The following is a 27,384-nucleotide window of genomic DNA, read 5'->3' on the forward strand; positions in this document are numbered from 1 at the left end:
TTGAATTGGCACTGTTTTGACTAACGTAACAGGAGACTTCCCACAAATTTTTTACTTCACCAATGACATATACTTTCTACCAGCTTTTGTTAGTTAATGATAATACCAAATACATTATATCTGATCACCATTAGTGGGCATTTGAAGTGCTTTCTAGTAGATTTCATAAATAATTTTTAATTAAAAAAATGTAAGGTGTTTTGGCATTTGTGTTATAATCTTTAAACTCAAAATTTATATTTTAGCAAATATACTCATCAATGTAACAACTATACATTTATAAGACACACACTTTAAAATGCCTTGAGAATTATGAAACATCCCAAATTTAAATTAATATCTATATTTATTTTGTAACAAAATAATTAAAGCCAAATATAAAGTATACTATTGTTTGCACTTTATACATTCTGATTATTATGCTGAAATCTGTTAACATTCAGTAAAAATAAATTTTTAAAAATAAATTTTTGTATTAGTTATTCAAACAATGCCAAGCACATGATTAAGATAAACTTCTTGTTCATCAGATAAAGAACTTGGGGAGTAAATAATGACAAAGCAAATCCATTCAAAACACTAGGTCTTCATCTTTTGTTTCTTAGACCACTCAGGTGCTTCTTTTTTGGTCTGTTGGAAAAAAAAAGAAAAAAGAAAGTCAAGTAAAATGGTTAGTAGGAGGATAAGAGAGGCAATTTAGAGAACTAAGAACCAGTATACATTGGGGCTTTTTATGTAAGATTACAGTAAATAATTGCTTTTCTTAATTCAAAAGGGTACTTTAGGGGCAAAGGTTTTATGTTTTGTTAGAAATAATCTCCCACCTGGTATGTCTGTAGAAAAAATACACATCTGTGTTTTCTGGCTTAAAGTCTGTATTTAACATATTTTACTGAAGCGAGTCTGTATGAATTGTTTTATTTTCAGAGATAATTGTAAAAAACCAAGGACATAGCTTCTCTTTCAGTCAGCCTTATCTATCTATACGTGCATATTCATTCACTCAATAAATATTTATTGAAGAATTACTAGATCCAAATCAGAGTGCTTTGGATCTTCTGAATTGCTAAGTATTTACCAGAGTACTTCTTGGTTGTACTGATCAATCATTCCAGTGTAAAAAGAGCTGCAAGGGAGGAAGACCTACAGAATAAGCACTCAGAACTCCTTATACAGGGTACTAAATAAGCAGTCAAAGTAGCCTATTTCATATACATATGATAATTAAATATGCAACTTACTGCTTTACCACTTCTGTTTAAAATGATAAAGGACCACATTCCTAAATGTATATACATATATATGTAGGCACATAGATAAGTATGATAGCTTATACTTCTGTCTTTTGAAAACAGTTTTATATGCCACAGTTGATACATAAAATGTTGGAAGTGACCTCGGTGGTCAGCTCCTCTTGACCTCATCCATGCCCTGGCCCGGCTTCAATCACACCAAACAAGCCCCAGCCCCACTACGCACCACAGCTCTAACTTGAGCTACAAATGCTTTCACATAGTGATCCCCATAGGCAACTACAGTTCGGTGCGTCTAAATGAACCCCACCCCCATTCACCCACATGCTCTTTCTTGGTGAATGGTACACCTCAACCAGAAATGTTTGATTTTTCTTCTTCTTAGATTCCTCCTCCTTTTCACTTGCCACATCCACTTTAAACAGTCCTCACCTTTTCCAAATATCTTTTAAAACTCCTCTTTCTGTTTCTATCTTGACCCCACTGCTTTCCGTTGGGCTCTTATCATTTCTGGCTTGATTCCTACAAGAGCTTCTTAACTCTGACTTCACTCTCTCTTCTATTCTGCTCAATTCATAGTCCACAGTCTTTCCAAGCTTATCTTTCTAAAATGCAAAACTGCATTAAAACACTTCAGAGCTCTTTCTTTAAAAGTCCAAAGTCCTGAGTATTAAAGGAGAAATAAGTTTCCATGACAGGAAAGGCCCAGGTGCTGCCTACTAAGAAAATTCAAAGGTGGCTGCAGCTACCCAAATCCAAAAGAAGCCAAAGTACAAGTTAGAATGCCAGTTTATTAACTGGTGATGAGAAATGTAATTGTCATTTGGCCAGGAATGCCTGTTAGTTTTGCCAGCCTTATTTAAAACTTTTTTTTTAAAACAGTCACATACCCTGGCTGGTGTGGCTCAGTGGGTTGAGTGCTGGCCTGTGAACTGAAACATCACCAGTTTGATTTCCAGTCAGGGCACATGCCTGGGTTGTGCGCCAGGTCCTCAGCTGGGGGTATGTGAGAGGCAAACCGATTGATGTTTTTCCTGCACATTGATGTTTCTCTCCCTCTCTTCTTTCCTCCCTTTCCCTCTCTCTAAAACTAAATAAATAAAATCTTGGGGAAAAAAACCAGCCACAGACTATAAAGAAAGTCAGAGTCAAACTGGGGAATTGCTGGGTTCTCTTATCAGTTCAGTCTGGGGGACTGAAAAAGGTGACTCAGCTAAAAATCCAAGGTTCTCCCAGTCACAGTCACAATCACAGAAGAACATCTATGCCAGTGCTTTTGAAATTGTAGGTTTTGTAGGTGACATCTCAGTGAATCTGGAAGGAAAGGAAAGCCCTGCAGGTTCCGAATCCATGAGTAAGGCAACCAATTTAAGGCCAGGTTTGAGGGGGAAAAAAATTAAACAGACTAGGATGGAAAATATCAGTGTGCCTTGCCATTGTAGGGGTAAGTTCTGTGTTGAGAAACTATGATCGCCACTAGGTCAGGAGTAAAATGGATTTCTTACCTGTGGCTCCTGGACAACAATAATCTAAAGGCAACTTCTATACCCCAAGCTACAGAGGGCCAAATTTATAGCAAAGGGTACAGAATTTGCACATCTGCATTTTCTCAATCAACAGATACTTTGAGTTTTATGACTATTATGTGTGTATAGAAAGAAGCTAAATAAAACATTTGATAAGAAAAAGGAATCTTCAGACTCAAAAAGGGCGGTACAAGAATTTCAATGGCACACAGGTCTTCCTGATTCCTTTTATCTGGGTTTGGACCATTGCAGACCGCCCACCCTCCATCCCCTCCCCCAACACATTCTTTCTTCAGATGTGTTAATGAAGCAGATTTGCCAGGAGTCTACCTCTGTCTTGAGGATTAACTGGTTTTCTATTCCCTAAATTGACTCTTCAGATCTTTGATCATAACCATGTAAGTTTACAGCTTGCTCCCACAGGACTGATGTATGTTCTTTATTCCCAGGTTTCTGTGGCGGAACTTTGCTTTCGCTGTCATGTTCTAACTACTTTAATTGAGAAGACAGGGCCCCTTCGCATCTTGCACATGCTTCTGTAATCCTATCTCTTAACGCTGTCCTACATAAACTAAGCTATTTCTAGTTGAGAATACTTTAATAGCACTTCACTGAACACCTAGTATATACTAGGTCCTTTTGTTAGGTTAAGGGGACATAATAATGAATTAAGACCCTGTGCAAAGCCTGCTAGCTCCCTAGCCTATACCTATTTTACTATTTCTATTTTTTTTAATCCTCACCAGAGGACATTTCCCTATTTATTTATTTATTTATTTGGGAGAGAGAGGATGGGAGAGAGAAAAACATCGATGTAAGAGAGAAACATCAATTGGTTGCCTCCTGTACATGCTTGGAATGGGTTTGTATGTACCCGGACCTGAGATCGAACCCACAACCTAGGTGTGTGCCCTGACCAAGAATTGAACCCACAAACTTTCAGTTATGGGATGATGCTCCAATCAACTGAGCATACCAGCCAGGGCTATTTTCCCCTTCTTAACAAGAGGACTGTGATTTTGTTATGAGAGCAGGAAGCTCATCCAGGTAAAAACTACATTAATCAACCTCCTTTGCTTACGAGGTGTGGCCATGGGGACTCAGTTCTGGCCAACAGAATATGAGTACATGCTGGGTAGAACTTACGGGAAAACTCCTTTAGGAGGGAGATGGTATTTTCCCCGTTTCTGCTTCTTGCCTGCTTAGAATGCAGATGTAATGGCTGAGGCTACAGCAATACTATTGTAAAGGTGAGGACTCAATCCACATAACAAGGATGGCCAAAGAGAAAGCAGAAGGGACTTAGGTCCTTGATAACTTCAAAGGACCACATACTACTGGCCCTTTAATGCTTATCTGAGCTACTGAACAATTTACTTAAGCCACTGAACTAGCAGTGGAAAACAATTCTTCGATACTGACACTTAGCTTAAATGAGTTAGTGTTTACTTTGCTTCACGTAGTATCTTTAGCACACAGGAAAGAGTCTGGCCCCCAGGAGGTACTCAGCGCTACGCTTCCTTTGATTCTGTGGTTTGAGCACAGCTCAGCACAATGGTTAAAAAACAAGTTCTGGGTTGAAACAGCCCTCATTCACTCCTTTATAAATGCGGGCAAGTTGATGACTTCTCAGTTACTCTTGTGTAATATGGGGAGAATAAAACATAACTGTGCTGGGTATTCTGGATTCCCTCAGATCTACTCTCCATCCTTTTCTACCCTGCTCTGCCCCTCTGCACCGAGGAAGCTGTCAATTTCTGAGTAGGTTTAGTCAATGGATGCAGAGTGGGCTTGTGGTGGGAGGAGAAAGAAATCGGGATATTTATTCCCCAGCCCTTTTTTTTGCCTGGCCATGGTTTGGTAGTGGCTAAATTCTTTTAGTGGAGACCAAAAAGTTTCCATAAGATGGCTCCAATCCCCCTCCTTGCACCTTCAAATCTAGGTGTGGTGCCAGCTTCACATGGTTACTAGTCCCGAAATGTTCATCCTCACTTGGTTTCCACCTGCTTGTAAGCCGTCCCTTCAGAAATGACATCCGTCAAGGGATGTCATTTCTCTCAGCACCCTACATCAGAGGGTGCTGAGAGAATAAAATGAGATAATGTATGTAAAAAGCACTTAGTCCCCAGTGCTAACTATGAATAGTATTTCCCACTTAACGTTCTCTTCATGAAGAGCTTACTATTTGTTTTTCAGGACTCAGCTAAAAATCTCCTCTTCTAAGAAGCTTGCTCTGATACAATAAGGCTTTTTGTTGTTTCTTTCAAGAAGTTCAAGCATTCAATACTTAATTTATATAATTATTACAATGGTTTACTTGAGTCAGCCACTCAAAACTGTGCATTCCTTTGAGTCATAAAATAATGTTCAATAAATGTTGGCTAAACAAATAGATTTATTTTTACTGTCATTGTTAAATCTAAATGCTTTATATATTAATCAAAGTATTTAGTGGCTGATTCCCTAGGTTTTCCACAATTTCGACACTGAATACTATTAGATTTTTGAATATTCAATATTTCTTAGCCTAAACTTAAGTTTTTAGATGTAAGACAGATACCTTAGAACTTTTCTGACTATACAATTCAAAATAGAAGTCAATGAGTATATTTTAAAATAATCTTCTGTGCTGGTGTTCACATTTTATCAGCACTAATATTTGGAAGCACTTAATTCCCAAATCTCATCCTATATAATCTCAGTTTTCTTCATGTCTCTGAGAGGCAAATGTACGCAGCAATGAAGAGGTGTGTTATAAAGACTGTTTTTTTTTTCAGTTCCCATCTATGCTTCCTCCACTCCACTCTCAGTTGCTTAGTAACTATTATTTTGTCTTCCCTCCTTCTTTCTCCTGTAGGGCTGTTTCTTATTCCCTCCAATCTACCCCTAGAGCTGCCACTTCCTTCTCCTCCACCACTTTCACCACCTTTTAGATTTGTCAAAATTAGGATGAAGTCTGTTTCCTTTGTTCCTCTAATTCATCTTTCACTGTTGCCGTCCAGCTCTGAGAAGACAAATGTGACCCTCACACCATTCAGTACCTGCCTCCTACTTAGTATTTACAACACGGTATTGTGTGATATACAGCTTCCACCAGACTCTGGGGAGCTCAAGGGCAAGGGCCTTGTATTTAGAGTAAGGTTGAAAAAAATGAGTATCTTCAAAAAATGTGTCAGAGGCTCAGAAGACAATTCCCTAGACGAATTCCAAAATGTTTTGAGATGCAACAGGAGAGACTATTGAGGATATTATGGGAAGTGAAACAAGCCAGTCACTAAAAGACCAATACTGCACACGTCCACCCGGAGGAGGTACAGCCACAGTCTATAGCCATATAAGAATGTGAGACTGGAAGGCAGGAATTTTTATATTCTTATTGCCCAGGACAATGCTTGGCACAAAGTAGGTGCTCAATGAACATTTTTTTAAAAAATGAATGAATGAATGAATATTGTCCTGGTGTGTTGTGACAGAAGCCTCTCAGTTCTTTTTCAGTTTGACAGTGTCGTTAGAGTCTACATTCAGGAGTTTCTCCTCCATAATGTGAAAGAAAACGCCTCTACAGTAACACAGTAACGTGGCTCCAGCTAATCAGGCCACAAGCACCCTGCATGGTGGGCAGTATCTGTGACTCTAAGTAACACTGCAATTGCTGAGCGGAAGTGACAATAACCGGCAAGACATGGAAATAGTATAACTGTTGTATGAGTTGAAGTTTACTGATCTGTTCAGTCTTTCTACTGGTAAATTTCTGCCCTCAGTCAGATTACTATCTGAAATTTAGGTTACTTATTAATTACATCAGGATAGACTATGTCATACTCATTTCTCATTTACATTAGTATCTATGTCTAATCACTATCAAAATCCAAATAAATTCCAACATAGATAACAGTGATTCTGGAAAGTTGATTTCTTACTCTCATGAGATGTCCGTACATTCTTCATTTCTAGATATTTTATCACTAAGGTACTATCTATTCTTTTTTTTAAATTTATTTTAATCATTGTTCAAGTACAGTTTTCTCCCTTTTACTCCCAATCCAGCCCACCCACTCAACCCTCCCCACTTCCCTCCCATTACCACCCTCCCCCTAGTTTTTGTCCATGTGTCCTTTAAATTTGTTCCTGTAAACCCTTCCCATTCTCCCCTGAAATTCCCTCTTCTCTCCCCTCTGGTCACTGTCAGCCTGTCCTCTATTTCAGTGTCTTTGGTTATATTTTGCTTGTTTCTTTGTTTTGTTGTTTAGGATCCTGTTAAAGGTGAGATCATATGGTATTTGTCTTTCACTGCCTGGCTTATTTTGCTTAGCATAATGCTTTCCAGCTCCATCCATGCTATTGCAAAGGGTAGGAGCTCCTTCTTTCTTTCTGCTGCATAGAATTCCATTGTGTAAATGTACCATAGTTTTTTGATCCATTCATTTACTGATGGGCATCTAGGTTGCTTCCAGCACCTAGCTATTGTAAATTGTGCTGCTATGAACAAAGGGGTGCAAAGGTTCTTTTGTATTGGTGTTTTAGTGTTCTTAAGATATAGTCCCAGCAGTGGAATCACAGGGTCAAAAGGCAGATCCATTTTCAGTTTTCTGAGGAAGCTCCATACTGTTTTCCATAGTGGTTGTACCAGTCTGCAGTCCCACCAACAGTGCACTAGGGTTCCCTTTTCTTCACAACCTCTCCAACACTTGTTGTTTGTTGCTTTGTTTATGGTACTATCTATTCTTGACAGTCCTAAATTGAAGATACTGGAGGTTTCTAAGCCTTTACAAACTCTTGATTAGTGCTGAACAAGGAACTTCAGCTAGATTGCTGATCGGCAAATTATGGTCCCTGGTCTGTCTTTGTATGAACTGCCTGCTAAGAATGGATTTGGCATATATAAGAACAAGGTAGAAACAAACAGAATGTGCACTTGAGATTGTACACATTAGCTACAAGCCTAAAATATTTACCGTCTTGCCCTTTAAAGAAAAGTTTGCCAACTCCTAGTAGATGACTGCTAAATAAAGAGGGCACAATAAAAATTCAGATACAAAATTAACTGCTATTTTAATTTTTGGTAATTCCACTCTTTTACCTGTTTAAGTACTGTTTCTTTTATGTTACCACCTTAATAAGATTAATCACCCCTCACACCCGTAAGCTGGTACTTTCTGTAACAAATTTTGTTTCTGTTCTTCAGTTATTAACAGAGTTACCCTCTTAACTGAGGAGGTCTCCTGTTTTCTGACTTCCACATTTCTGTTTTTTTTCCCCCCCAAGACTTTTACAGACTCCATTATATGCACCAGTATGAACACTGTATGACACATGTAGATTAAAGTAACCTTTTATATCGGAAACATTATAATCTAAATATTTGTAATTTTATAAAGAAACAGTACAAATTAATGAAAACTAGGTTTATCAGTGGAATGTTAACAGGCCCTAAATAAACTGTGTCTAGGAAAGAGCTCAGAGAGCTGTGGTAGAAACAAATGATGGATCAGCTGGAACCTGTTAGAAGCAACTTACAGTGTGATTTTGGAGGCAAGTAACTAATAAGAGAGGTACATCGGGTATCCAGAAGCAGCCTCCCAAAACATTAATATATAACTGGGGGATTATAACAGATTGAGAAAGTATGTTAAAATAAGAAACAATGATGAGTGATAAATGCAGATACAATAAGCCTTGTGCATTATTCCTGGAATCTAGAAAATAAGCTAGAAGTTAAGAATCTATTAGTGTTCAACCCCAGCCAATTTTCTAAAGAAAGACTATGTTTATTAGATATAATTATTTTGTTTTCCAAAAAAAAAGATATATAAGTTGGGAATCAAGGAAATAAAGATTTATGAGTCCTCACAAACAGGGCTGCATTTCAGTGAGTCTAGGATCCTAGCAACTGAATGAGACCACCCTGGTCACCCAACCCTCCCACCTTACTTCCTGTGGAATTCCCATTCCAAACTTAGCTTACCAGCTGAATTACGTCAGGAAGAGGCTGCAATGGGTGTTCCTGACGAACACCCATAGAAATGGAAAAATGACTTTATAAAATGAAAATGCACATAGCTAAATATCCTGAGGTTTGAGCATACTTTGGTGAGATAAATTTAGATTCGACAATAAAAAGCGAGGCTGGAGTTTCCAAAGAAATGTGACAAGAAAGTGTTACAGGTACAATGAACCCCACAATGATCCCTACAACCCCAGAGAGGGCTGGAGCCCCTGATTTAAAGTTCATTAGCCCTGGTGTACAACAGAAATATTATACTTTTCTAGGTGTGTTTTGATGTGAAAAATGTTGAGAGGTATGGAGTTAGGACATGATCTTGTATTAATGCTAGTATGGCATCCTATGTCATTAAAAACATTTACTGACTTTAGTGAGAGAGGAAGGGGGGAGAGGTGGAGAGAGGAGGGAGGGAGAGAGAAACTTTGACTTGTTGTTCCACTTATTTATGCATTCACTGGTTGATTCTTGTGTGTGCCCTGTATGTGACACAACCCACAATCTTGGCGTATCTAGGGCGACACTCTAACCAACCGAGTTACCTGGCCAGGTTGTCACTTGTCATAACACATCCTTTATAACACTATATTACAAATAACAGCTAAATTCCATTTTTGATGATATAAGCTTTTCTTCACAAATAATGAGAAAAACTGGTTTTATAACTCATGTACTTAAAACCTTAAAAAAATTATGGTACTATACATATAACATACAATTTACCATTTTAACCATTTTAAGTGGCAGTTCAGTGGCATTAAGCACATTCACATTGTCCTGCCATCACCACCATCTATCCACAGAACTCTGTTCATTTTGCACAATGGAAACTCTGTGCACATTAAACAATAAGCCCCCATTTCCCCTAGTCCCGGGGGAACGCCATTCTACTTTCTGTCTCTGTGAATTTGACTACTCTAGGTATAACCTGTCTGCTTTTATTCCCTTTTTTGCCTAAGGGAAAATGTTAATGAGTGGTGAAATGACTGAAGTTAGGTGAAAGAATGTAGTAAGAAAGGAAAAAAAGTCTAGATACAGAGAATATATATTAGAATACCATTCTATGAGATTCTAGAATATTATTTTTGAATAATGAAAAGAAGCACAAGTTAGAAAATGTGTTGTGAATATTGAACTTCCTGTGCCCTGGGAATTTATCACTCTCTAATTCTCATTGTTATCTGTCAAAATCCTAGAATTTCTTCCAGTTCAACTTCAAATATTTTCTTTTGCTGGTAACCCATCAATATCAGTTGATATTCTTTCTTTGAATTTCCACAGCAGTTTGTATTGCCTCTGAAGTGGTCCACCTGATTCTGCCTTAACTATTATTTGTTTACTTAGCCTTGATCCTGGAGAAGCATCTTTAAAGATGACTCTGCATCTTCATGATCAGATATCCAATAATGTTCAGCACTAGTTCATGCATATAGACAGTACACACTTATTGGACTGAATTTTTATCCTCAGTCCGCAAATATTTGTTGAGTATCGGCTTTGTTCACGTGCTGCGTGAGGCAATGGGGACATGGCTTCTGTCCTGCAAGCACTACATTCTGTGGTTCAAGCCAGTCCATTTTTGGTGCATTAAATACCTGAAAAGCAACTGCCACATCAATGGCTTGAGGTTCTCTAGGAAATGCTCTTTCGGAGGCTGTCTCCACATACACATACCACAGGAGCACTGCAAAACATTCACTCAAGCTCTTACTCCTTCTCCTTTATGTGTACCCCTCTCTGTTGCCCATTTTGTGTTTTCCTCATATTTTCAATGCATATATAAACATGTATTCATTCATCCATCCATTATTAACTTTAATATTAGGAAAAAATGCCAACAGCAAGTAGTTTCAGCCAAAGGATCTAGAAGTAAACTAGCAATGTTTCCATTTTAGCTATAAAATTGTAAGATTATGAAATGATTAGTTCTTATTTTCAGATACTTGCATCTTAAATTCCTCATTAACAAGATTGGAGAATATACAGAAAAATATTGTTATGGAAAATTGAAAATACTCAAAATAATGTCTGTAAAAGTTATGATGCCCTAGCAGAATCATGACATGTTAGTAAAAAGAAGTCCAGACCTCATTTCAAATAATTTTCCTCCTAATTTTCTAGATGAGAACCAGCTCAGAGCATTTGAATGACTTGCCCCAGGTTACTAAGTCAATTTATACTTCTAATTTTGCATTATTAGAACATAGTCTTGATTTGGCTGGTTTACAGCATTCTCTCTCAGTTTTTATAAGGACATAGCTGAGCTCATACCTTTTCGGAAAGTTTATTGTAGGAAAATGGATAAGCATAAATAAGAAAAAAACTCCTATCTGATCAGTACTTCATATTTTGAATTTTCTTAATTTCATTCTCACTGCGTAACCTTATCTCGAGGTACTGGAGAAATCTTACTATTACTTATGTTATGGGTATGGTCAGGATGTGAGGATATCAGGATCAAGTTATGAAGCTAAAGGCAGAAATATAGGAGGTCAGGGTCAGAAAAAATAGTTCATTGCTTGGAACAGAGAAGGGTCAGAAAAGCAGATCACAGACTGTGACAGACTTTAAGTATCAGCCTTTATCTTGTGGTTTTCATCTGACCCTATGTTTCCCATTAAATCTATGTATTCTGTCTGCCTTCTTCCTGTAGATTATAATATAATAGATATATCATAGTGTCTGCCATAATCTCAGCCACTTTCTAAGAAAACCTGCCTGGCATTGGTCCTTCTGAATAAAGAGCCCTAGGCAGGTTTATTTGGTACCACGTGACCCCTACTCACTGGTAAGGGTAGACGTTCAGTAGCTGGCTAATGACCTTAACAAGTCTTGCCAAAAAGGGTATCACCCAACAAGGATGAGCTGGCCCAATTAGATTCCTGCTCCTGGAAAATACAGGGTGAAACAGGTTTTAAGAAAGTAAATGTGGGAAGGGTACGCAGAAACCCCAGATGAGGGCCCCTGAGCAAGTTCATGAGGAAGTGAAAACTACAAGCATCCAGGCCGGTAAATGGAGGCTCCCAGTTTCCTCCCTGTGAGCTCCGACTCCATTGCTGCCACTGAGATTCCTACAACAGCTACCCCTTATTTAACCTAGAGTGTAGCTCTGTCACTTTTGTTTAAAGGCCTGAATTAAATAATCACCTCACTGATCTTGAGTAGCATTATCTGGATGTATAATGAAATAGCTTAGATCAGAAGCTCCCATACTTGATCGATTACTATAATCATCTATAGAGTTAAAAAAAAAATTAAGATTCTGAGGACTCACTGAATCAGAATATAGTAGTTAAAATCTGGTTTCAGGTCTCTATGTTCAGAAGGTAAAAATGATGTTTCTTCTGAGAAATTAAAGCATACATGGGAAACCATGTTGAAGTACAGTAAAATATTTAATAATGTTACTCTTATTTTGATTCTGTAGCCTTTTTATTGTTATTCTTACTATTTGTTAAACCATCATTTTCAAATTATTCTAATTTCTTATTCTTTAATTAATTTCTATGCATATACATTTCTACTTATGGTGATGTTCTGCACTCCTTTTATTCTTAAATTAAAAATTTATAAAAATGTCCTTCTGATTCCCCTACAATTAGTCCCTGGAGACTGAAGGAGGTAAATGCTAGATCGGCCTAGCCAATGCTAGATTGGCTTAATCTAGATTAAGGCCAATTTCCGGGCAAGTCCAATATATTGACTAGAAATATAAAACCCAATTATGAGCTTTAAGATAGGATGTATATATGTGTGTATATATTAATATATATATACTCAGAAAAAGGATTTATACAGATATTTTCAGGCCCTTCCCTGAAACTATTAAAATTAGTTTAAAACCAATATGAATGAAAGAAAAGAAATTTAAGTAAATTATATTTAGTAAAAATCAGAGAGATTAAAATTTTAAAGTTTTTTTTTTGTACTTACAAAGAGTGTTGGTTTGGGTATAAATACATTGTCTTCATGGTCTCTAGGCACATTCAAAGTCTTTGATTTTTGGTTTCCTGTCACCGTTTTTGATTCAGGTTTAGTCAGAAGTAACCTGTCCTCAGAACGCTTACTGCGCAAGTTAGTGAGAACTTGCTTCATTGCTGCCAATTCCTGTTGATATATGAAAATACAAGAAAATGGCAAGTATGATTTCAGCAAGTAGATGAATAATGATTGATGTTAAGCCATTGTTTTTTTGTTGTTTATATTACAGTTGTCCCCATTTTCCTCCCCTTCGCCCACCTCCTCCCCAGCCCCCCTCAGCCCCCACTTCCCTCTAGCCACCACCACACTGTTGTCTGTGCCCATGAGTTATGCATATATGTTCTTTGGGTAATCCCTTCACTTTCTCTCATCCAGTCCATTTCCCAGTCCCCTCTGACAGCTGTCATACTGTTCCATGAATCTATGCCTTTGTTTCTATTTTGTTCATTATTTTTATTTGTTTTTTAAAGTTTTATTGATAACCATGCTCACTCATGTATATATTGTCTATGACTGCTTTTATTTTATTTTTTAATATTATCATTATTTTTATCCTCATCGGAGGATATTATTTTGTGCATTAGATCCCACATATATCTTTGTAAGTGAGATCATATGGTATTTGTCTTTCATTGACTGGCTTATTTCACTTAGTGTAATAATCTCCAGATCCTCTATCCACGCTGTTGAAAAAGAGTTCCTTTTTTTTTTGCTGTTGTGTAGTATTCCACCGTGTAAATGTACAACAGTTTTTTATTCTTTTTTTTTAAAATTGTACTCTTTTCCTTCTAGCAAACAGAAAGCTCTTTTTTTTTTTTTAAGATTTTATTTATTTATTTTTAGAGAGGGAAGGGAGGGAGAAAGAGAGAAACATCAATGTGCGGTTGCTGGGGGCCGTGGCCTGCAACCCAGGTATGTGGCCTGACTGGGAATTGAACCTGTGACACTTTGGTTCGCAGCCCACGCTCAATCCACTGAGCTACGCCAGCCAGGGCTAGTTTTTTATTCTTTAAAAAAAAAAAAAAAACTTACCCAAGGATATACTTAGTGACTTTAGAGAGAGAGGAATGGGGAAAAAGAAAATTCGATCGGTTGCCTCACGTATGCATCCCAACTGGGGATCAAATCCACAACCCTTTCGTGTATGGGACAATACACCAACCACCTGAGCCCCCCACCAGGGCCGGCTTTTTATTTTTGAATGAGAATAAACATTTGAAGCAATTACACTACATGAAATAACATTAACAATCAATGATAACATATGACTCACATTGTCATTAATAGTTTTAGTATGATAATAAGTATGCCATTCTATAGTCCAATGGTTCCTAAATTTTTCTGCACACTGGAGTCACCTGTGGTGTCTCAAAAACTGCTGATGCCTGTGTCCCACCCCCAGAGATTATAAAATAATTGGGCTGGGGTGTGACGTAGGCATTGACATTTAAAAAGATCTCCGGGTGCTTCTCAGGTGAGAGACAAATTTGGGAACTACTGGCATAGTTATTTTCCACTATAGGTTTTCTACATGTTTGTTGAGTAAATTATCTAGGCATTTAACTTTTTTCTACCTTGTAAACTACACCACTTCCTTTTGAAGTCTTATATGAAGATGGTAGGAGAAAAAAAAGAGTCCAAATTTTTTTTCTTGCTTTCTAATCAGCAGTTCAAATAGTAAGTTTAATACAGCTTCAGGATTTAACCATGTTATTCCCTATTCTCTTACAAATGAAAACTACAGTTAGTTTTATCAAAAAACTATGGTACATTTACACAATGGAATTCTATACAGCAGAAAGAAAGAAGGAGCTCATACCCTTTGCAACAGCATGGATGGAGCTGGAAAGCATTATGCTAAGTGAAAGAAGCCAGGCAGTGAAAGACAAATACCACATGATATCACCTTTAACAGGAATCTAAACAACAAAACAAAACAAAACAAAAAACTAGCAAAATATAACCAAAGACACTGAAATAGGGGATAGTCTGACAGTGGCCAGAGGGGAGAGAAGAGGGAATTTCAGGGGGGAATGGGTAGGGATTACAGGAACAAATTTGGAGGACACATGGACAAAAACTAAGGGTGGGGGGTAATGGGGGGAAGGGGGGAGGGTTGGGTGGAGGGGCTGGAATGGGAGTAGGGGGGAGAAAACTGTACTTGAACAATGATTGAAATAAAAAACAAACAAACAAACAAACAAAAAAAACAACAAAAAGAAAACTACAGTTAGTTTTATCCAGTTGCTGTTTGGACTAAGAATTATTATGCTGAACTACTTAAAGAACTCAGATAAAATTTTTCACTCACTCCTTCTTCTAAGTATATTTTGTCTTTTATTTTTCCCTATTGTTAAACTTTTAGCACCAAACATTATTTAGTGGATATTTATGATTAGTCATTAATTTGATTCAATGAAACACAAGCATATGGACAGAGGACAGACTACATTCTCCTTTCTGTAGAACAGTGGTAGCCTGCGTTAGAGGTTTTTTTCTTCCTATTATTTTATTTCATCTTCATGCCAAGACACGAACATTATGGTGATAGAAAGAGTTCTGCTCCCTTCTACTAATCTGTTTATAGAAATCAGCTCTGTGTCAGAGCAAGTTCCTACAGGCCTTTTTTTTTTTTTCTGGCTGTCATTAGTTCTATTTAGAACCATCTAGCTTGAGTAGGTATTTTAAAACAGAGCTGTTGAGTGTAAGCCACAGAGGTTAATAAATCTTGGGGCTAAGAGCGGAGCTGGAAGAAATGGTACCAGAATCCTCTCTCCCCTTTCTGCAATCCTGGGGGTGGCTAGGCCAACGCACACGGGAATGGCTGCACGTCAGACACTGCCACTATGACATACCCTTTACTACTATTTGAGCCTTTTGAAGGTTCTTTTTGCTTTCTAGATTATGTATTTCATTTGTTTGCTCCCCTAGAGTCAAATATATGACCACTGATTTAATGTTAAACAAGTCTAATGTTGCAGCAACTTTCAGCTCCTGTTCTACTCACCTGGGTCAGCAGAGGGGAAGGGAGAGGACAGTCTCTTAGCTTATCAAAAGAAACATTTCTACCTGAAAGAACCTCTTTTTAGTGGTCATAACTTTTGTATCTTGGTATGAAGATTTTAAAACAAGGAATCCATTATTTTTGCCCCTACCTACCACTAGTCTGCAGATAAATAAGGTAGGGGGGGACGGTCCCACTTGCGGGGGAAGGGGAGAGGAGGACAACAAGCACGAGGAGGAAGAAAAGGAAGGAGCTGCAGATGTACTAGGCTTTGGCCCCTAAGGGCCCTAGAGGAGACCATAGCTTTGTTCCTCTTCCGCTTCCCTTTGCCACTGGTGTAGGAGCAATTAAAGGAAACAGATTATCCCTGAAGGTGGTCAGGAGACAGAAGAGAAATTCACATGTCTTTGCTTTATCGAGACTAGGATCATCCAAACTCAGGGTGTGTCAAAGTACTGCCTGTGTTCACAGATAGTATTAAACAGCCGTAGCGTGGTTTCTGAAATCCAGGTAAGGAACACCTCAAAATTGACAAAATTCTGTAAAATTTCTATTAGGATAATACAGTGGGTACAAAAATAAGAAGTACAAGAATTTTGTTCAGTTTCATTATATTTGATCATACAGATGGGTCCCTTTCATATCAATGGTAAATTTGAGCAAAGAAAATTCCATTTTAACACCAAACAGTATCCAAAATACCATCATCTACTGAACACAGAGGAAGCCAAGCACATGTAGTGGAAATATTTTAGTGTTAGAAGTCAAAGACACATCCATTCCCGACTCTCTTATTAATTTGGGTAAACTTAGGTAATCTACTCTAGTTCAATGAGCTTCAGTTTTCTAATTGATAAAATGTGTGCTTGTGTTACCTTTCTGGATTTTTGCAGGCTGATAAATGTTTGGTTTGATTTGGTTTGCATTTCTCCTATTGTGAGGCTGAGTGGCTTTTCATATATATAAAGGGTATTTTCTTTGCTGTTGCTATCCTTGACCCATTTTTCTACTGAGTGACTGGTCATTTTCTTATACCTTTCAAGGAGTATGTTAGAGATATCAGCTTTGTATGATAGAGATATCAGCCTTTTGTAATATGAATGGCATTTTTTTCCATTAATTTTATTTGATTTTGTTTACACTTGTTTTTTGCTATGGACTTTCTGATTCTGATGTAGCTGAATATACCAATCTTCAATTTTATAGCCTTCTCCATGGTTTCTTCTTCTATTTTCCTCTAGTTATTTTTATGGTTTCTTTTTCTTTTCTTTTTAAAACATTTAGGTCTCTGATCTGTTTGAAGTTTATCTTGGTTTCTGGTGATAGGTGTGGTGGATACACCTCTTTCCCCATGGCTGTTTGTAACAACAATGTTATGTACCACAGAGACAATTCTTTCCCTCATCAGTGTGAGAAGCTAACTATCATATACTAACTGTCCATAAGTGTATGATTTCTTTCTGGACTTATAAACTCTATTCCAATGGTCTGTTTATTCATGCACCCATATCCTCTGTTTCAATATTTAATGATTGAAGTGTTTTTTGGCTATATTCTTTTTTTAAAAGTTTTTTAAAAAGTTTTATTTATTCTTAGAGGGGAAGGAAAGGAGAAAAAGAGGGAAACATCAATGTGCAAGAGATACATTGATCCGCTGCCTCCTGCAAGCCCCTGACTGGGGACCTGGCCTGCAGCCCAGGCATGTGCCCTGACTGGAAATTGAATCAGTGGCCCTTTGGTTCGCAGGTGGGCACTCAATCCACCGAGCTACACCAACCAGGGGTTGGCTATATTCTTAGGGATATATTAAAAAAACTTAGGAAGAACTGACTTATGTTGAGTCTTCCTAATGATGAAAACATTTTAATGTGTCTCTCACTTACATTTTTAAACATACATTGTCCTGCCTTAATTACCATAATGAAAACTCATTCATGAGATCCCAATTCACAAATTGGCAAAAACAGTCCTGACTGGTGTGGCTCAGTGAATTGAGTGCCGGCCTGTGAACCAAAGGGTCACTGGTTCAATTCCCAGTCAGGGCACATGCCTGGGTTGTGGGCCAGGTCCAGCCTGTAGTAGGAGGCACGTGAGAGGCAACCACACATTGATGTTTCTCACCCTCTCTCCTCTCCCCCTCTCTCTAAAAATAAAAAAAAAATATATTAAAAAACCCCCAAATTGACCAAAATAAATAAACCGACATAAGAAATAGAAGATGAATTTACCACAACAACTTTGGTAAGAGGAAGTCATCTTGACAGCTGGTTTGCTCTTAACCTGGTTCAGTTCTTACCATGTTTTTGCCTGGCTCCTGATGCCTGGTTCCATCTCTTAATGATTCTGCGCTTTTATTTGGACTTGACTTTTACATTCCATTTTCCTAGTTTTTGATTCTGCTTTCCTCTGTCCTGTAACTGTCCTTTTCTTATTGGTCTGTAGGCTTATTTGTAGTATTATCTAAAGATTTAGAAATACTGTTCACTGCAGAGTAGAGAGTGTGATTAGATTCATAGAGATTCTTTGATGTTTAAAGGAGGATGTTTAAAGGAGAATATTTCAAGTATCAAGTTCAACTGGATTCTTTTACTTAAGAGTGCACTGATTGCTCAAAATCATGCAGTTTATTCTATTCCTATTCCAATCCTGATTTATAGATTTATTCTCCTCTCTTCTTTGAGTCCTGCCTTCTTTCTCCTCCTTGATGGAAACAATATATGCCTTTGAAAAAAATATTACCAAAGATTATCTAGCTTCTTAATCATAATGTTTGCTGGAATCAATTTTGTACTGACTGTTTTTAAGTCTGATGCAGAGTTGTTATTGTAAAATTTCTTTTTATTGCACATCTTGGCAAGCTTCATTACTGCTTACATCTCTCTCTTTTTGTTATTTGATAGCATATAATCTAGTAAGTTTCCGAAAGAGGATACTGTGGAAGAAAGTATTGGGCTTTCCTTCAGAACTTTGATGGTAGTACTTCTCTCTTCCAAAGTCAAATTTCTGAGAACTATGATGCCAAGCTAATTCCTGTATCTTTGTACATATTCTCTTTCTCTCTGGAATCTTCCATATTGTTTAGCTATTCCTTAACTTCCTTTGCTGAGTTTTGCTCACATCCTTCTACTGACATTTTTACTTGCTACAATAACTTCCTGATTTTGATTGTAGCAAATTCTTAAATCTTTCTGAAGAAAGATTTACAATACTTTGATTACAATACTTTGTAAGTTTTTTGCAGCACCAGATTACAATACTTTGTAAGTTTTTTGCAGCACCAGAATTTCCTTTTTCTCTTCTGGGGAAGGGGTTCAGTTTCTTTACAATTCCTACAGTTTCTGATGGTCTTTGGTTGTGTGTTCCAACTTATGAATGAATGAGCACATTAACTGTTTTCTTTGTGTTGTCATGGGCCACTCATCTGAATGAAAGAGTATAATCTTTGCACATGTGGACAAGAAAATCTGTAAAGCAGACTTCACTTTAGGATTCTCAGGTAGAAAACGAGTTTTCTTCTCCAAAATGACAAAATGTGGAATGTCCTAATCTGGAGACTGTTCATTTTGACAGCTCTAGCCTCTTCCTAGCATATCTTTCATTAATTTAAAAGCCATTTCTCAAAATACATTTAAATATTCCTGTTTTTTTTTTTTTAAATTACGGAAGCATTACTCATTCATTGTAAAATTAAAATGCTGAAAAAGTAGCATGCCCCAATTCTTTTTCCTTTTATCACTTGTTTGAGACCTTTAAATGCTATTCTGAAACATAGTCTGATTTACAACAATATTCATTAATTCTGACCTGTTTTTATACTCATTTTCAAAATAGTTTATTAAATACTTAAGAAATTACAGTAACTTCAAGAATGAGTGAACCAATTATTGAAATTAATAAATGTAGAATTACATCTTATCATATAATGGAAACTTAGGATAAAACTAAATCAAAACAAAACAAAGCAATAAAAATCATATTGCAGCCCTGGCTGACTCAGTGGATTGAGTGCTGGCCTTTGAGCCAAAGGGTCGCTGGTTCAATTCCCAGTCAAGGTGCATGCCTGGGTTGCCGGCCAGGTCCCAGTAAGGGGATCCATGAGAGACAACCACACATTGATGTTTCTCTCCATCTTTCTCCCTCACTTCCCTTCTCTCTAAAAAATAAATAAGCAAAATCTTTTAGAAAACCCAAAAAACAAAAACAACCCATATTGTAGTAAAATAATTACTCCTCAAAAAAGAAAGAATCAAGGGCAAGAACATTCTTATGAAGCTTCCAGATGATGATGATTGTTATTGTAGAAACAATCTCCATGAAAGGGATATATTGCTGTCTTGAATCCAAAAGCACATATCTTAGCCATTGAAATAAGCTATTTGCATAGAGTGGTGCACATTAAAACAGCTCAAATGCAGAGCAGCTGCTTAACAGTATTGCATAGTTCATGCCAATAAATTGTTGAAAGTTGTAAACTCTGCAAAGATGTTGGCAAGGGGACACATAGATGGCATTTCTTGATGAAAATAGCTCTGACAAGTATAATGCAAAATATGTGCTCCACTGCAGGTTAAACGTAAGTGCTTTTATATAGGAATGACAAAGCATCATGACTAATAAGTCAGAAATTCTGTGTATCACTTCTACTTGAGGTAACACAGGTAAAAACTAACCTTACTTAAAACAACACATACAATATTTAAACTTCACTTAAATGGGCATTTGAAAAACATTTTATTATGAAAATTTCCAACACTACAAAAAGAGATACAGCATGTTGAACCTGCAGTTTCTATTGCCCAACTTCAACAATTATCAACATTTTTGTTTTTATAAGCAGCTTTATTGAGATATAATTAACATACTATGGAGTCATCCATTTAAAGTGTATTAATCACTGGTTTTTAGTATATTCATGGACATGTGCAACTATTACTGTAGTCAACTTCAAATTTTTATCCCTCAAAAAGAAATCCTGATTCCTTTAGCTATCACTCCTCTATGCTACCTTGCTCCAACTTCCAAGTCCTAAGCAACCACTAACCTACTTTCTGTCTGTGTGGATTTCCCTGTGGTGGACTTCATATGCATGGAATCATATAATATGTGTCTTTTGTGATTGTCTTCATTTACTTTGTTAATGTTTTCTAGGTTCTTCTATATTGTAACACATATCAATATTTCATCCCTTCTTTTATAAGATTTTATTTATTTATTTTTAGAGAGAAGGGAGGGGAAGGAGGAGAGGGAAAGAAACATCAAGGTGTGGCAGAAACATCCATTAGTTGCCTCTTGCATGCCTCCAGCTGGGGACCTGGCCTGCAACCCAGGCATGTGCCCTGATAGGAATTGAACTGGTGATCTTTCAGTTTGCAGTACGATGCTCAACCCACTTAGCCACAGCAGTCAGGACATGTTCCTTTTTTATGGCCCAATAATATTCTACTATATGGCTATACCACATTTTGGTTCCCATTCATCAGTTAATGGACATTTGGGCTGTATCCATCTTGTGGCTCCTGTGAATAATACTGCCATAAACACTCATGCACAAGTTTTTTTGTGTACATTTTCGTTTCTCTTGGGCACGCAGCTCAGAGTGGAATTGCTGGGTCACATGCTGACTCTAGGTTTAACTGTTTGAGGAACTGCCAGATTGTTTTCTGAACATTGTTTTGTCTATCTCCTTCCCAGTTTTTTTGAAAATATTTCAAAGCAGATTTCAGACCTCAGATCATTTCACTAGTAAACACTTCAGTAGAGATTTTTAACAGATAAAGATTAAAAAAAACACAAACAAACCAAGAAATCATTATCATATTTAACACAATTCATCGTTTAAAAGAAAATGTTAATTTCATTCAGAGTCATCCATTTTGTATAGTGCTCAATAAAAATTTTAAATTATTATCAAAGCAAATTTCAGCACAGTTTAATGTATGGTTTTTGATGAAGCTGAAAACACACCTTGAGTGCCAGTGCACTAACTGTAAATACCAGACAAAACAGGTTGTGTAGGGCCAAACTGTTGGAGAACAGCATGGGCATCCACAAGTGCAAACTGTTTTCCACAGTCCCTCAGTCTTTCCATCGAAATGCACGTGCCCATTTGTAGGCTAACCTCACTCTAGGACTGCCTGCCTCTTTGCCTCAAGGGGAGAGTACAAATTTTTTAGGTGTTGAGAGAGGAAAAGAAAGGACAAGAAGTAACATTCACTGAATATCTCCTATATGCCAGGTTTTGAGTTAAGTATTTTACACAGTAATTTAAACCTCTCCTAAAGAGCAGGAGGTAGATATTACCTCAGTTTTGAAGATGAGGAAACTGAGGTTTGGAAGGTTTTAAGGAAATTTAGCTAAGTTCACCAGCTGCTAAGAAGTGATACTAGGATTCAAATGCAGGTTCCTTTGCGTTCAGACCTGTCATTATTTATGTAACAAGGCGGATACCTTCTACCAAGTCTTTTGACACACAAAATTTCAGGTTTATAAGGGATCTTCCAGTTATTTAACCTAGCTTCTATACAAAACAAAGTAACAATAACAATAATAAAATGAAGCGAAGCAAAACAAAACATGTCTCCTTATAACGTCTGCCATTAGGTTTTAATTCCAGCCTTTGGAGACACACATAACAAGTCTATTACTGCCTCTTTCACATGACTATTTTGAATTTCTTATATCTAAGTCTTCTCTTCCCTGAATGCCTGCAGTTCATTTATCTCTCTTATGACTGAAAAGAATTCTTTCATCATATTGATTGTTTTCCTCAGACTAACTGCTGGAGTTAAATGTTTTGGACCTAGAACAGAATAAAGAAAGAAGTCTTGAGTAGAGCAATGCAGAACAAGGCCTATCTACTCCTTAGTCTAAAGCATTTCCGATGACATAATTCTGGAGCCATACCCTATGACTGAAAGCTTAGCGAGAGCTCAAGTGTTTACATGAATGAGAGCTAATTATGTTGTCATAGTTTAGGGGACATAACTAATCACCTGAAACATTCTTCCTGAACTTGAATATTATCTTAAGGTCATTCTCGACAGTGATCCAGGTAGAGGAAGCTAGCACTAACATGCTGAAGCAGGCCCCTGAGTTGAAATCTACCTCCATGGCTGATTACCACAGAGCTGTGGACACCTTGATTGTGTTCTGACTAGTTCATGTGGACCCTTTAGCTCACCTGATTCCTGAACAGTGCCTTGGACTTGGGTTTTTTGTTCTGGTGTTCATGTCCTCTTAGTGCCTGGCCTTCCATTCTGTAACAGTATTCATCTAGGTGCTGTCTATTTTCTGTCCTTTACTATTAATTTCATCATCAGTTTCAGGCTCCAAACTCTATCCTCCATTCTGAGCACTGGTTTCCAGAGGGCCACTCTCCCAGTGCCTGCACGTTCTCCACGTTGTATTCCCAGCCTTCTCTCAGTTTGGCTCCTTGACATGTGGTCAGTGGCTTGTTAAGTTTATAGGAAAGTTTGCCATGATGGTGCCTCACAGGATTATGGCCATAATCATCTCATCTCACTGTCAATATTCTCTTCTGGCCACCGCAAGTTCCAGAGACTTGTTTTATAGCTTTGCTGTGTGTCTCCCTTATGTCCTAGAATTGTTTGGTTTGTTATAAACTGCTACTATGCTAGGAGAGTCATAAAAACACAGGCTTGGAAATGATAGAGGTCATTTACTTGTTCCTTACTGATAAAAAAAAAAAAAAGAGAAGTGTACTTAAGTCTGTGAAAGAAAACATGCCAAACTTCTAACATGTAGTGGGAAAAATACACATTCATTCTTTAAAAAAAAAAAAAAAAGAAAGGAAATGACAGGTCTATACAATACATAATAGATGTGAAAATGTGATGTGAAAAAAGTTAAAAGGGCATATATACACAAATAAAATATTTTTATGATGAGATATTATATTGCTTCACACAAGACAGAGTTTTACTTACAGGATACAACAAAGACATTTGTAATTTTAAAGAAGATGATGAAAAGATTAAAGAAGAAGCCAAGGTACTTATGAAACTCAAAATAATTCGACCTAGTTCTACTAAGTTCTCAGTACAAGTCCACACAAACAGAGAAGTACAAGAGTGCAATCTCAAAGAAATTCAAGTGTCTTTTATGTAACTCAAAATTGAGAGAGTTAACATTCCACAGATGGATTCAGTTGTTGCTTCTGTGAAATGAGTATAAGACCATCATAAGTCTTATGATGTGTGGTTTAGGTGGAATAAATGAATTTAAAAAGAACTATAAAGTAATATACAAATATTAAACATTCTTCTTATGAACAGAAAAATACCTATGTTGGGGAAAAACTTAATATCATCTTGAATTCTAGAAGGCACAAGCCAGAGGCCACCTCTCTTATTATAGAAGGATAATTTAAAACTTTTCCTTTCTTTGATTGCTTATTCCTAGACACACCTGACTGAAAGCCATCTATAATGGATCCTTAAGTATGGTAGCATAACATACTGATCTAAAAATGTTTAAAGTATTTTGGAAGAAAGAAGTTATAAAAAAACTAAAGATATTATTACTGTTATACAACATGTTTGGTTCTGTCATATTTAAAGTATATGTAAATTCAACATTTGCAATGAGCATTTCTTTTGCAACATTTTTCTCCCTTAATTTTCTCAGACCCAAATACACATATCCTTAGATGGAAAAAAAAAAGCACTCTAAAACACTCTAGGGAAAATATGGCTTATACTGTATATGTGCTTTAGGTTTTACTATAATAATTGTCCTTCTTTAAAATACTCATTTACATTCAATCAGGAACAAGTTTTAACTTGAAGAGCACAATTATGGTGAGAAATGTATGAATCTCGAAAATACTTACACTCTCATGAAAACAAAATTAACCTACCCACTTAGTGCTTTTTTTTCCTAGTCATGCTGACAGTAAAATGTAACTACGTAGGTATGTAAGAAAAACAGGCAAATAGGTATTCTTAAGAAAACTTCAAACCAGTTAAGTATGAAACAAAAAGAATGACACACATGTAGAAAAATGTAATTTGTTTGAACCATTTATGAAGTACATTGCCTAAGGGACACTTGTGATGCAGAAATGTTCTTGAAACTTTCCGAGAAATCACAAAGAACATATGAATTAGACTCCGGGAACATCAGCATACCATCAAAGAATGATAATTATACTGTGACTTCACTTTTAAGAAACCTGGCTAACTGCAGAGTTTGTCTGCTTTTTGTTAAGGGACATACAATGCAGTTATAGGTGAGTTACCTGGGATAGTGGAAGTTAGTCCAACATTCAGGCAAGTGTCGGGCCTTGCCCATTTCAGGTCCTCAGTAAAGAGTGGTTAGTTATTATACCCATGTGCGCCCGAAGAGATATTATTGGCAGGAGCATCGAATGAAAGGGTAGAAGAATCCCAGGCCTGAGATGCAGATCTTATATTCCACAAATGTATATTACTCCTTAGAGGCCTGATACCCACAGAGGTTAATTACTATGACTACAACCACCAGGGTTTTAGGAGTAGCTGTATTCTAGACAAACTTGAGGTATGACTGCCTACTGGCTACTTTTAGGTAGTTCTCCAAAACTGTTCTTCATTGTAGGAGAGCTTCTGTACTTTTTCGGCTAACGTATCAGCCATCAGAGTGAATTTTATTTTTGAGGGGAAGTACTAAGGATATATTAAAGGCTAGTTTCTAAAGCTTTCTATTTGATTATTCTACTTGACACCTTCTAAGTGCAATTATTAGAAAACTGAAAAGGACAATAATTAGTTTAGCAAACATTCTTGGAGAATTTTCCTCAAAACTCTGACCCTGTCCCCTTAGCCCTTTATTAGATGAGGCTCTCTAAACCCTTCCTAGCAAGTCACAAACTTATTTGTATCTTAATATAATCGTTATCTCTACTTTTTAAAATGCAAAAGGTGCCCCTCCCTTGCTCTGCTCTGGATTTAACTCCCATTGTTAAATCCCACTGCTTTGCTCTGGATTTCCTCCTTTCTCCACACTTTTGCTCAACAGATTATTCTCTCTCTTTTGTATTTTCAATGCATCTCTATTTTGCTTCTTCCTATCACCATTTAAACTGGATATTCTCCATCTTTGAGAAGTAAATACTCTTGATCTAAAGCTACCCAGCAACCGCACATTGATGTTTCTCTCTCTCTCTCTCTCCCTTCCTTCCCTCTCTGAAAATAAATAAATAAAATCTTTAAAAAAAAAAAAAAAGGCCCTGGCTGGCGTAGCTCGGTGGATTGAGTGCGGGCTGCGAACCAAAGTGTCCCAGGTTCGATTCCCAGTCGGGGCACATGCCTGGGTTGCAGGCCATGACCCCCAGCAACCGCACATTGATGTTTCTCTCTCTCTCTCTCTCTCTCTCTCTCCCTTCCTTCCCTCTCTGAAAATAAATAAATAAAATCTTTAAAGCTCCCTCCCTGACCATCCTATATTCTCCTATTCAAATATCTTAAGGGCTATTTTTCCTATGACTATTTTTCAGTTTCTATTCATTCATCAGTTCACCGCAGTATCTTGTTTAGCTCCATTAAAACTGCATCTTGTTAAATACAAACCACACCTTCTTTTTTTATCTTGTTTGACCTGGCAACTCCATCCCTTCTCAATGGTTCTTTCTGAGTTTCCCTGACTCTGCCATCAGTCTGGTCACTCCTCAAACTCTGTGTGTGAGCGTTTTTTCCTCTGCCCATTCCTGAAATATCGTTGTTCTTCAGTATTTAGTCCTAGGCCTTTTGTAGTTGTTGTTCTCACTCTACCTACTCTTCCTAGGTCATTTAATCTGGTACTTTCTACATTCATGTAGAGCACCATTTTAATGCTGTGACTCTCAGACTCTGTTTCCAGATGAGTTCTCTTGTATGGGTTCCAGAACCTACATTTTTTACTCTCCTCTGTTATATCTATGTAGACATTTTTTTCAACTTTCCTTCCCCAAACCTGTTATGTTCTTTGTAGCACCACCATAAACCCAAGACAGAAGCCAAAACCCTGGGCATCAGCTCCCATTCCTCCTCTCTTCATTGTTCCCTAAATCCAAACAATCACCAAGCCCCCATGATTCTGCTTTTCTTCGGTTCACAGGCTGGTGCTCAATCCACTGAGCTACACCAGCCAGCGGTGATTCTGCTTTTCTAAACAGCTTTCAAATAGGCCCCTTGTTGTCAGACACCATCATCCCCAATCTGGCTGGAGACACCACTGCCACTCTCTGAGACACTAGAATGGCTTCCCAAGTGGGCTTTAGCACTGCCCTTCACACAGCTGCAGAAGAGCTGGGAAAGGGTTTTACACCAGGTTCTTAAAATTAGGCTCATTACTTTATTAGACATTTAGCTGATTAAAGATATTTTTCCTACTCGCAAAAGCTTATATTCTAAGGGTGTAGGAGAAACATATACAAAGGAAATCTGAATCAGAGTTTCCAAAGGTGATCAGCAAGTCTTGTTTCATCGAGGCAACGTGAGCAGATACAATGGATGAAAAACAAAACCATTTAAAAAGACTCCTGGGCGGTACCTCAGTGAGAAAGAAGCCAGTGTGAGGAACTACGTTACTTGTGCTCAAAACCGCGTGTTTAATGTGAATGAAGCCCTGCCGCCGTTACCT

The 27,384-nt window shown here is 37.4% G+C and overlaps 1 protein-coding gene across 2 annotated transcripts in view; it reads right to left on the reverse strand.

The window, feature by feature from the left end:
• Window positions 1–327: 327 nt before the first annotated feature.
• Window positions 328–27,384, reverse strand: part of PIBF1 (progesterone immunomodulatory binding factor 1) — a 181,444-nt gene continuing 154,387 nt past the window's right edge. For both annotated transcript variants that reach the window (XM_028526719.2, XM_036011297.1), the window contains 2 exons: window positions 12,714–12,887; window positions 328–630 (listed from right to left, as the gene is read on the reverse strand). In XM_028526719.2, coding sequence (XP_028382520.1) covers window positions 580–630; window positions 12,714–12,887 — 225 coding nt within the window. In that variant the 3' untranslated portion in view covers window positions 328–579. The remainder of the gene's footprint in view (window positions 631–12,713; window positions 12,888–27,384) is intronic.

This window comes from Phyllostomus discolor, chromosome 11 (genome assembly GCF_004126475.2).
Source record: "Phyllostomus discolor isolate MPI-MPIP mPhyDis1 chromosome 11, mPhyDis1.pri.v3, whole genome shotgun sequence".
In the NCBI taxonomy this organism is placed as follows: domain Eukaryota; kingdom Metazoa; phylum Chordata; class Mammalia; order Chiroptera; family Phyllostomidae; genus Phyllostomus; species Phyllostomus discolor.